The 12,630-nt window shown below is 37.5% G+C and overlaps 1 protein-coding gene across 1 annotated transcript; it reads left to right on the forward strand.

The window, feature by feature from the left end:
• The first annotated feature begins 7,849 nt into the window (after positions 1-7,849).
• Positions 7,850-8,356, forward strand: LOC141594751 (uncharacterized). The gene has a single exon (XM_074414743.1). It carries the CDS (start codon positions 7,850-7,852, stop codon positions 8,354-8,356), a length of 507 nt encoding a protein of 168 aa, XP_074270844.1.
• The last annotated feature ends 4,274 nt before the right edge of the window (positions 8,357-12,630 follow it).

Genomic DNA, 12,630 nt, shown 5'->3' on the forward strand with positions numbered 1-12,630 from the left:
CGCCCCCATTGAAGACGAGTCTACTTATCGAGCTATTGTTGGCAGCCTGCAATACCTCTCCCTCACTCGTCCCGATATATCATATGCAACAAACAGGTTAGCTCAATTTATCACTCATCCCACGACAGCTCATTGGGTTGCTCTAAAACGCCTTCTCCGCTTCCTCAAAGGCACTTCCAATCACGACATTCAGTTACATCGTGCTACTCCTCTTTGTCTCCGTGCCTTTTGCGACGCCGACTTGGGTGGTGACAAAGACGATTATGTTTCTGTAATACTATGGATTTTATAGGCTAGTACTCGACCGAGTATGACCTACTCGGTTCGAGTAAAGTGTGTTGGGTATTCTGTTTGGCTTCTGCCCAGGAATACTCGGCCGAGTATGGGTAATACTCGACCGAGTAGAGGGTAATCGGCTGAGTATACTTTATACTCGACCGAGTATCCGGTCTAACAGGTTTAATTCCACAATTTGGTTAAGGTGATTAGAGATTATTATAAATTATACTTTTACGGTTTTTGAATCATTTTACCAAAACTAAACGACGCTCACTTCTCTCTCTAATCACCCTAACCATTATCAAGCCTAATTTATCGGTCGCAAGTCTACACTTCCGTCTCTTGTCTCAATTTAATGGGTAAGTCTCTAGTTCGTTGTAATCTGCTAATAGGTTGTCTTTTAGGGTTTTGCCCCAATTTGTGATTTGGGGGTTTAGGGTTTGTTCATCATATGTGTGTTGATTGTGGATTATAATTGTTGTAGGTGACGATGTGGTAATTTTTGTGCAACTATATGATTGATTGCAGCATAGCGGATTGCGAAAAGGTAGGGTTTCTTCTACTCAGTACTGTTAATTGATTGAGATTGCATATGTTTTATAATTGTTGTTATCTGCTGATCATCGGAGGTTGGGTGTTGTGGTGACGATGTTGGTGTGGTTGTGTTGTGACGGTTGTGGTGTTGTGACAGCTGTGATGCTGTGTGTGTGATTGTGGTGGAGTCACTTGCGGGAGTGGCTTCACACCCTAATTTGCCCTCCGTGGAACCCGTCACGGGAGGGGATGTGCACATTAAGGGACAGGGATTATTAGTCACTCGTTGAAGAGCTGGACTAGGTGTGGATGGGCTGCGGTCACCCACTGCCGGCGAGGATTACCTGTTGCGATGGGTAATCTGGCAGGGCTACACACTTCGGTGTGTAGTCGGTTACTGTGTGAGATCGGGAGACCGGGGATGGAGGATGATCAGCCGGTTACATTATGTGTTTGTCTTATCTTGATTGAACGGTACTGACCCCGTGTTGTTGTTTTGTAAAACCTGCAGTGATCCATTCGAGGATGGTGAGCAGATTATGACAGGTAATGCAGATGTTTAGCTATGGGACAGTCATGGGGAGTCATCACTTGAGTCTAGCTTCCGCTGTTACAAGTTTAGCTGTCTTTGATTTCAGTTGTATTGAGACCTTATACTTTTATTTTTGAGTCGGCCGAGTTTTATGTAATCGCTAACTCTTTATACTTTAATAAATGTGTTTTTGGATTGTTGCTTTTGATATATACTTACATCGGGCAACCGAGATGGTAACAGCCTTTCATGCTAGGGTAGTTCTTGGTAAGGTACCTTGGTATGAGGGGGTGTTACAGTTTCCACCTCCGGTTATATTATGTATCTTCGCCGCAACCCCGTCTCATGGTCCTCCAAAAAGCAACGAGCTCTATCTCGCTCATCCACCGAAGCTGAATTTAGAGCTGTGGCCGACACCACAGCTGAAGTATTATGGCTTCGTTCCTTGCTAAGTGAGCTTGACATTGCCATGTCGAAGCCACCTGCCATCTACTGCGACAACCTTGGCGCTACGCACTACTCCGCCAATCCGATATTCCACTCCCGTATGAAACACCTTGCACTTGCCTTTCACTTCGTTCGAGAACAAGTTCAACTCGGCACCGTTCGCGTGCAACACATCTCTGGGGACGATCAACTAGTTGATGTCCTTACTAAGCCTTTACCTAAAGCTCGTTTTCACTCACTTGTCTCCAAGATTGGCCTATCTCTTCGACCGTCCATCTTGCGGGAGCGTGTCAAGAATAATCCATCAATAGATATCAAATCTTCAGTTTAGTATATTATCTTTTGTAATTATTCTTTCCTATTTTCTAGTTATCATATCCTTGTATTTAGGTAGTATTTGATCTTATGATCTTTTGTATACGGCTAACAGTAGGTTTAGGTTTTAGTCTTTAGATTGTAACCATCCTATAAATACTCTTGTAATCCTTTGAGGTAAAATCAATAAATTACATTTACCCAAATCTCACAATACCAAACATGAAAAATGATCCTTACATATCAGTCCCTTATTCATTTCCCCTTTTTACCCTAAATCCAAACAAGCCCTTAAAATTAACATCTCTATCTAAACTCCACTTATCAACTCATATCAATATCTCATATCCGATAACATTTGTTATATGATACTCACCATTTTTCATTTATCGTAACTTATTATGTACGGAGAACTACCTCTACGATAACTACTGTATATACGGGTGAGTATTGGTCCAAGACCTGACCAGAATGACCTGAAAACTGGACCCGTCCAAATACAAATTTAAAATTAGATGGACCGAATGGCGAATACCAGACTTAAAACTTTCGGTCAATCGGACCAAACCAACATTCTTGTTTTCTCTTAGATCAAAGTGGATCTAGCACCATTTATTTTCTCACTACATCGTATGCTATAATTAGATTTGAACTAGTTTTAAACCCGTGCAAAATTGCACGGGTATGTATTTGGGCAAGTATTACTGTTCTTGGATGATTTTTTTTTTTTTTTTTTTGCATTTCTATTGTAATTATCTAATTGATCTAAATCAACAATCTACGTAAATAATGTTTACACTTGTTTCAAATACGTGTTCAAATGCAATGGGTTAAGAGGAAATAACGTAATATATTATTGTAAATAACATTTGCATACATAAAAACCTTACATCCCGAATAAAGAAATGTAATTTAATAATCTACTTTAACATATGAAAATTATTCTAAAAATTGAAAATTTTCATGATATACTACATTAGTAGTCATAGTAGAAGTACGCATATCTGAATCACGAATTAGAATTTTCAAGGTGCTGACCTGAGATAATGACTGCCCTTGACTCGTGTTTAAGTTACAATATGTAACACATTATCAGAAAAATTAGGAATTGTTTTATTACCAATATAAAGTCTATATGGCATTGCACCAAAAACGATTTCATGAAAAGTGTAAAACACATGAACTGAAAGTGGTATCTCAGAACCAGTTATGGGTATCACCCTTATACTGTATTCATACCAAATCTTGCAAGGGTGAAATGTTGCCATGTCGAGGCCCACTCGGTTTGAGGAAATGTTGAACCTTCTGATTTTGTATGTGTTTCCTTCAGTAAGTTATTCTAGGAAAATCCTTGTCAACCTCTGGTTGATTGTTGCCTGAATGGCGTCTCCCTGTTTCATAAACATGATTATGGTTTTGGTTAATCATATACTTACTTTTCACATTGAAAACAACATCAAAGAAAAGAAGGCTTACATTTACGTCTAATAGGAATCAGTTCAACTCCTCTCACGTCATTTGACTTCTTTTCTGACTTTTTGTGCCATAGTCTCATAACCTGAATAGTGATTTGCTCTGTTCTTGGCGTTTCTTTCTTGATGTTGGCGATGTGAATACTCTGAACATATGCCATTGTGTAGTTTTTTTTTTAAGCTTTGTTATTATTTTGATGGTGAGTTATGCTGGTCTGCACTGATATTTATACTGCAAAATAAACATAAGTTGTAACCCTAATTGACCACCTATGCCATGATTCCACTAAGCGACTACTTGGAAAAATCTTATAACTGTTCACCACCACTACATAACTGCATCACTATTATATCTGCAGTTAACTTTCTGATTTTTATAATTCGGAATGTAATTTACACATTTTTGCAGATTATACGGGTGCCGTGTTTTTAATATGATGATATTAATGTAACCTCTAAAAGTTACTTGTCGAAGTAGAAATTACTCGGTAGCCTATCACTGTCACCTTCCGACTTCGGAGTGCGCGACTGATAGTTAAGTTGCCGTAATTTATGCTCCAAGTTTATATATCCTCATGATGAACGACTTTCTATACAGATCTGAGAGGATAATTTTTTTTAAAAAAAAACATATATTAAAGTTTTACAATTGTTTTAAATTTAATAGTTAATTTCATTAATTTCTGTAAAATATTCACATTATTTGTTATTCAATCCCGTAAGTAAATGTAATTTATTCACGTAATTATGTAATTTTATTATTAATTATGTACTTTTATTAGTAACTATGTAATTCAGTCCGATTATATGTAAACTTTCATTTATTCCGATTTGTAATTCATTCTGTTTATATGCAATTTCTTTTACTTCAGCCGATAATCTATTTATTTTAGTAACTATGTAATTCAGTCCGATTATATGTAATTACTTTCATTTATTCCGATTTGTAATTCATTCCGTTTATATGCAATTACTTTTACTTCTGCCGATTATCTATTTATTTCATAAAATACTTTCTATGACGGAATTTGTCGCATGTTTGTTAGAGACGATTTAAAGAAATAAACTCTTTTCACGTAAACGGGACCTAGCATAACCTAAATTTCCCCAAAAAAAAATTGGGTGAATGACTTGGCGCATCCTATGTTGAGCATTGTCTTTTGCGTTAATATAGATAAGATTTCACATGATCGAATGAATGCATTAAATAACTAGACAATTATTTTTTTTTTAAAAAAAATGATAATATTAATTTATAATGTATTTTTGAAGATAAAATGATCATTTGTTTCATAATATTATAATCATTAATCATTAAAAATACTCTCTCTCATCCACTATTCTTTCTTCTTTCTTAAAACGGATTATTTAAGTTTTCTTCCCTCTTTCCTTATTTGAAAAGTTTTTAATAATATTATACTTTTACCTCTCTCCAATCATCAAACCCCATCATATCCTTTATTAATATTTAATCATAATTATTTCTCCCTCTCTCCAACAACAAAACCCCACTCATATCTTTTATTTTATAAAACTGGGTTGAAACGCTGTGGATGCACCACGTGTCAACCCAGCCTTAAATACACGTATTAATTAAAGCTGAAATTAAATACAAACATAATAAGTGATGTATAAATCTCATAAAAGTATTAATTATAGTTTAATAAATTTTATTATAAAATTATATTAAATAATTACGGTGATTTGATTCTAAATTTACTAAAAAGTTATTTTGATAAAAATTCTAAAATATAAATAATTACGTCCATTGTGAAAAATGCTTTCAATTGAGTATAATTTTCATTATATTTATTGAAATATTTATTTTGATATATAGAGATGATTAAAGTGAGTGTCTCACAATGTTTTACATTTACATAAAAAAACATTTTGAGAAAGTTATAAAACTTAGACTATTAAATTCATTAAGAAAAATATATTTAGAAAAGCCATTGTATATATGAAAAACACAACTATAAAAAAACTACTAAGAGATAAGTTTCATAGTTTGAGAATGAAAAAAATTATATTGGACAAATTGAATACATATGAGATTTTGATAAGTTTCAATAGTGTGATAACGAGTATGTTTACGAGTGTGTATGTACATAGTGATCGCGAGTGCATTTGAATAATCAAAACAAAAGTAATGATTATTAAGTAATATAGTATTATAAACGACATGAAAAAGCAGAAAACACGTTACATTTTTTTAATATCTTTAATTAAATATGTATAAGTCAAATATAAAATATTGATTATGACTAACCAAATACTCCTTATTACTTTTAGTTAAATATTTTCTATGTTATCTTTTAAATACTTTGAAGTAAAACATCAAAAAATAATATTTGAGAAAGTTCAACCTATTATATTTACAGGTAATAAACTCTTAAACATCATTATATATAATTGTTTAAAAAAATAAAAGGTGTAAATTTCTCATAGACATGTTTGACACATATCACATGCAAGACACAATCAAAATATTTGAATAAGTTGAGTTTGAACTCTATATGGTTGATAGATAAATGTCACATGTTATACATAAAAAAAAAAATTACATAAAATTATGTTCATATCATTACTAAAAATCCTTTAATCAAATCCAATGGAACAAGAAAGGATGAGAGAGAAACTAGTGAGAGAAAGTTCTTCTAATTTCTAAAATATTTGCTTACTTCTGACGCAAGATGGCTCGAAATAAGAAATCTACTAAAACTCCTTTAATCAATTCAGGACAAAAATAAAAAAATAGTGATAATCTTAGTTTTCGATCATTGAATAAGGGAAAACTTCAGTTCGTCATCTCAAATTTTCGTCGTTGGATTTAGATTCTGACCTTGAGTCGATTTTGGAGGATGAAGCTGACTGTGTGGAGGAACCAGAAAAGGAAATTTCATCTGAGCCTAGTCAACCCTTGCTTCGATTTTCAAAGGAGGATGTTGCGGGTGAGATTTCTTATTAGTCTTCGTCCATATACTGCTATGTCTTAGGTGCTAACCCTCCTAGCAATGTTATTACTGGTTTTGTTAAGCGTGTTTGGCAAGCTAATGGGGTTGACAAGATCTCATTCCTGCCAAATGGAATTTTTCTAGTTCGTTTTAAGACGAAGGCACAACAGCAGACAGTTCTTAACAATGGGCATTTAATTTTTGATAATAAACCTGTTATTATTAATGAATGGAAGCCTGATGTTGAGTTGGTAAAACACGATGTGTCGAAGATACCTATCTGGATGAAAATTTATGGTCTAGACATAAAATTCTGGGGATTAGAATGTTTGAGGAAACTTAGTGGGTGTGTTGGCCAATTCATCAAATGTGATGATGCAACCTCGAATAAGGCTTTTTTTGGGGTATGCTCGTGTTATGATTGAGGTGAAAATTGGTCAAAAGTTTCCTACTGAGCTACCTTTTATGGATGAGAATGGGAAGTCTCAATGTGTACGTCTTGCTTATGATTAGTTGCCAACAACATGTACTGGCTGCAAAGGAATGGGACACACTGTGGATGTCTGTAGGAAGGGGGAACCTAAAGCTGGGTGAAGAAGGTCTGGGTTCCTAAGAAGACCCAAGCCCCTATCAGGAAGCACCCAGTACTGCAGAAGAATCAGCAGAAGTCACAGCCTGAGATTCAGTCTGCTGCTGCTATACCTGCTGGTGGCCTGGTTACACCAATTGTAACACCAATTGTTGGGAATCAGATTCCAGTGGTGGAGGTTTCTCTTCCACGAAGAATTATTACCAGAATGATGAAAGGGGATAATGGTGGGAAGAAAGTTTTCACACCTGGAGGGCTGTCATTTATGGAGTCTCTGACTCACTCTTTACAAAAGAGTAGGACCAAATTGACTGATAAAATTATGATTGAAAGGGGAGAGAGTAGTCACTCTCAGACTGATAATGGGTAGTTGTGGTTTATGGAATATTAGAGGGATGAATAGTAGTAAGAAACAGGATGAAATAAAATGGTTTCTTAACCAGAATAAGATAGGTTTATTTGGGTTATTGGAGACTAAGATTAAGAATAAAAATTGGGGTAAAATTAAGAGTACTCTTTGTGACATCTTTGCATTAATAACAATTGTCATAAGGGTGGTAGAGTATGGCTTATTTGGGATCCTACTATGTTCTCTGTAGATGTTAGAGATATCACTGATCAATGCATTCATGCTGCAGTCAGGGATAGATTGAGGCAAAAGAATTTTTGTATCACAATGGTGTATGGTTTTAATAAGCATGCTGAAAGATAGAGTTTGTGGCAAAGTATGAGGAAGTATTATGGAATTACTAAAGAGTCATGGGTAGTATGTGGTGATTTTAACACTATTTTGGGCACTAATGAGAGGATAGGAGGGTCTCCTGTTACTATGGCTGAGATGGCTCCCTTTCTGCAAGTAGTCCAGGATTGTGAACTGTATGATATCTCAGCCTGTGGTTCCTACTATACATGGAATAATAAGCATGAGGAGGGTGATAAGATATATAGTCGAATTGATAGAGTGCTGATAAATGCTGAGTGGCTACAGGTGTATGATACTAGTTTTGCTACTTACCTACCTGAGGGCCTTTTTGATCACTGCCCATGTGTGATACAATTTGAGGAGAACACTGTTCTTAGGAAACATTCCTTTAAGTATTACAATATGTGGTCACAGGCCGCTGGATGGAATGTAACTGTGCAGGGGACCAAAATGTTTAAGGTTGTTCAAAAACTGAAGGGGCTTAAACAGAAGCTGAAGGAACTTAATAAGGAGCAATTTAGTGATTGTTAGGCCTAATTTAGCCTGGTCTGACTTTAATTTAGCCTGACCTTATTAGGCTGATTGGGGCAACCTAGGACCAGACAAATCTAATTATTATTTGGCAGACGAAGAGTACCACAAGGCAAGCAAGCTACTAAATCCCTGAAGAAGAACCTGATGGTAAGCGTAGAATAGCCTGATAGGACACTTAAGCAGGTTGGATCAAATTGACAAACAAGAAAAATGATTATATGAACAAATGACCACGACCTACTCTCATGGAAGACCAAGTCCAACTACAAAGAGCACATTATCTTCATAAATCAGAACGTGCAAGAGGATAAGAACAAAAGTTTATTGAGGAAGAACAAGTCAACCAGATTAATAGGAAATGTGCCCTATTTTCCAGCTAACAACTCCAACGATCAAGGGGAACGTCGAGGATGCATCCAACGTTAATATTTGAAGACTATAAATAGCATGGTCTAACAATTATAAAACACACGAGATTATTCATCATTCCTTTACAATTTACTTATTATTTTCCTGAATATTCAATTGTATACGCTGAACTTGTGATCAGCTTGTCTAAGAAATACAAACAACATTATTTATACTTAATTCTTTCCTATTATTCATTTACACTTTTATTCCTAAATTATTGAACTAGATACCCTTCCAACTCAATAATCAAGCCGGATCCTTCCAGGGAAAATCCTGCTAAAACAATTGGCGCCCACCGTGGGACATCTTGTTCGTTAATAAAAAATTTCTTTCACCATTCTTCATTTAGAATTCACATACAAAAATGGTAGAACTCACCCCAGAACAACAATTGGCGGCTGCCTTAGCTAAGATCAAAGAATTGGAGACAATTCAAGAAAAGGCGGCCCAAGCAGAGGCTGAAATCAGTAGGCTTAAGGAATCCGAGTCTAACCTGAGAAAAAAATTGGAAAATCAGGCTTCAGGCTCCAGGACCAGATTCGAGCCAGGACCCCCATTCTCATCCATTATCAAAAACATTGACTTTTCCAATTTTAGAACTCCGGAGAAGGATACCTCATCCGGCACCCAAATCATTCTCAACAATGAAACAAACAAAACTGAAGCAGCAATAATGATGGCTATGCTTCAGGAAATTCAAAAACTCCACAACAATATAGAAAATATACCTGGAGTGCCAGACCTTGTGGCTGAAGTGGAAGTTGAGCTTCTTGATTCACTCTTTGCAGATGAAATTGCAAAGATTGATCTCCCCAAGAAATTTACCGTCCCATCCATGAGAACTTATGATGGAACCTCTGATTCACAAAATCACGTTGCCATATTCAAACAGAAGATGTTAGCCACCTCAATAGCCAGTAAACTCAGGCAGGTCTGCATGTGTAAAGGCTTTGGTACAACCCTAACTGGAGCAGCATTACAATGGTTCATCAATCTCCTAAATGGAAGTATCAAGAATTTTGCAGACCTGGTCACTGCCTTCTATCAACAATTCGTAAGCAGCAGAGACATGGCCAAGAGACCCAGTAAATTGTTCAGGGTAAAGCAGCTTCCTGAACAATCTCTCAAAGAATTCCTGGCTAGATTTGTCAAAGAGAAGGTAGCCATTCCCAGGTGCGACGAAGAGACGGCGGTAGAAGCTTTCAGGCAAGGAGTCCTGCTTGACAGTGACATCTATGCAGACTTAACCAAAAAAGCCTGCCCAACCTTTGCCACTGTTCAATCCATCGCCTTAGAACATGTCAGATTGGAAGAAGATTTCAACTTCAGAACAAACTCATCAGGAGGAAAGTAAGGCTACGGGCACACTAACTGGAAAAGCTCCTACCAGAAAGGAGGCAACCCCAGATCAGCACCCTATTCCAGACCTGAGCGATCTGAAGTCAACATGGCACAAGAAAATAAAGGTAACCTTTCTAGCCTACCAACTATTCCTGAATATAACTTTTCTATTAATACTGCAGGATTAATCAAACGCCTGGAAAGCTTGGGAGACACGGTCAGATGGCCCAAGAAATCCGACAACCCTAGGAATGATCCAACGAGATGGTGTGACTTCCATCAGGATATCGGGCACACCACAGAAGAATGCATCCAACTCAGGAAACAAGTGGCATACCTCCTAAAGAAGGGCTATCTGAAAGACTTAATCCAGCAGCCAAAGAACAAAGATGAAGGACCAAGCAAGAGAGATTCAGGGAACAACAGAGATCCTCCTCCTCCTCCCCCCATCTACGAAGTCAAGTTCATAAATGGAGGATCAGAAATCTGTGGCTTAACCAGCTCGGCTGCCAAAAGAATATCCAGGGAGTCTAAACTTCAACCCCCTTTTAGGTCTAAGTCATTACCTGCTGTTACTTTTGATGACTCAAACTTGCAGGGAATATCAGATCTACACCATGACAGCTTGGTAATTACCATGCAAATTGGCACAGCTAAGGTATCAAGAATCCTGATAGACGGGGGAAGTTCAATCAACTTGGTGATGCTTGACGTCCTCAAAGCTATGAAGATAGATGAAGAGAAAATCATCAAAAAATACAGTGTCCTGGTGGGATTCAGCGGAGAAACAAAGAACACCCTGGGAGAAATTAGCCTGCCGACCTATATGGAGGGCGTGGCTTCCTATGAAAGATTCGGGGTAATGGATTGCCTATCCTCGTATAACGTAATCCTGGGCAGACCATGGATCCACAACGTCAAAGCAATCCCGTCAACATACCATCAATGTGTGAAAATACCAACCGAATGGGGGATAACCACCATCAGGGGAGAACAAAGGACAGCTCAGGAATGCTACACCCAGGCTTTGAAACCTTCAAAGTCAGGTAAGTCCCTCGCATAGCAATTAAAGTCACCTGTCAGGAAAGAATATATTGCGCAGTCACAAATGGAAACAGAAGAGGTCATTCTGGACCCAGAATTCCCTGACAGGAAGGTACTCGTAGGGTCAGACACACCTGACTCAGTCAGACCCAATCTGGCCAGCTTTCTCAAAACTAAAATGTCTTGTTTTGCTTGGTCACATTTTGATATGACTGGTATAGATGCTGATATTATAACCGATAAGTTAAATATTGACAAATCCTTTAAGCTTGTACAGCAAAAAAGGAGAAAATTTGCTCCAGAGAGGAATGAAATCATCAACCAAGAAGTTGACAAGCTATTGGACATGGGAATGATCAGGGAAGTAATGTACCCCGACTGGCTTGCAAATGTAGTAATCGTCCAAAAGAAAAACGGCAAATGGAGAGTCTGTGTAGAATACACTGACCTAAACAAGGCCTGCCCCAAAGATCCATTTCCCCTGCCACGTATCGATGCAATGGTGGATGCCACTGCAGGCCACGAGATGTTAACATTCATGGATGCCTCCAGCAGATTCAACCAAATAAAGATGCACCCCGCAGATCAGGAAAGTACAGCCTTCATTACTGAAAGAGGAGTATACTATTATACTGTTATGCCCTTTGGATTAAAAAATGCAGGTGCAACCTATCAAAGATTAGTCAACATGATGTTCAAAGATCAAATTGGAGATACCATGGAAGTCTACATTGACGATATGGTAGTCAAGTCAAAAAGGCGAGAAGACCACGTCAAAGACACGGAAGTAGCCTCCCAAAGTCGGAGAAATTCAACATGAAGCTCAACCCACGAAATGCCATTTTGGAGTCTCAAGAGGCAAATTCTTGGGCTATATGGTGACAAAAAGAGGAATAGAAGCCGATCTGTACAGATCAAAGCCATCCTGGAGCTAGAACCACCAAAGACAATCAAAGACATACAAAAGCCGACGGGAAGAATAGCGATTTACTGAACGAGGTTCATTTCAAGGTCATCGAGAGAGGTGCAAATCATTTTATAACCTCGCTAAGGAAAAACAAAGACTTTCAATGGACCCCGATCATCAAGTCGCCTTTGAAGATGCGAAAACATACCTATCCTCTCCACCCTTGTTGGCGAAACCAGTCAAAGACGAACCCCCGACAAGATATACATCGATCCTTTTAAATCTTTGTCGGCAGCGATTCAGTCAAAGAAGCAGACGGACAACAACACCCTGTCTATTATGTAAGTAAAAGTATACTAGATGCTGAGATCAGGTATGGCCTACTTGAAAAATACGTTTTAGCTTTAATTACGAGTTGCACCAAGTTAAGACCATATTTTGAAAGTCACCCTATAATAGTCAGAACCAATCTTCCTATCAAATCTGTACTTAGAAAGCCAGAATTATCCGGACGAATGTGCAAATGGTCAGTCCAGCTAAGCACATACAACATAACATTTGAACCAAG

This window comes from Silene latifolia, chromosome 8 (assembly GCF_048544455.1).
Source record: "Silene latifolia isolate original U9 population chromosome 8, ASM4854445v1, whole genome shotgun sequence".
NCBI classification, from domain to species: Eukaryota; Viridiplantae; Streptophyta; class Magnoliopsida; order Caryophyllales; family Caryophyllaceae; genus Silene; species Silene latifolia.

What these genes read in the sequence shown, in the direction of transcription:
- LOC141594751 (XM_074414743.1), top strand. Translation starts at nt 7,850, where the DNA reads ATGAGGAAGTATTATGGAATTACTAAAGAGTCATGGGTAGTATGTGGT.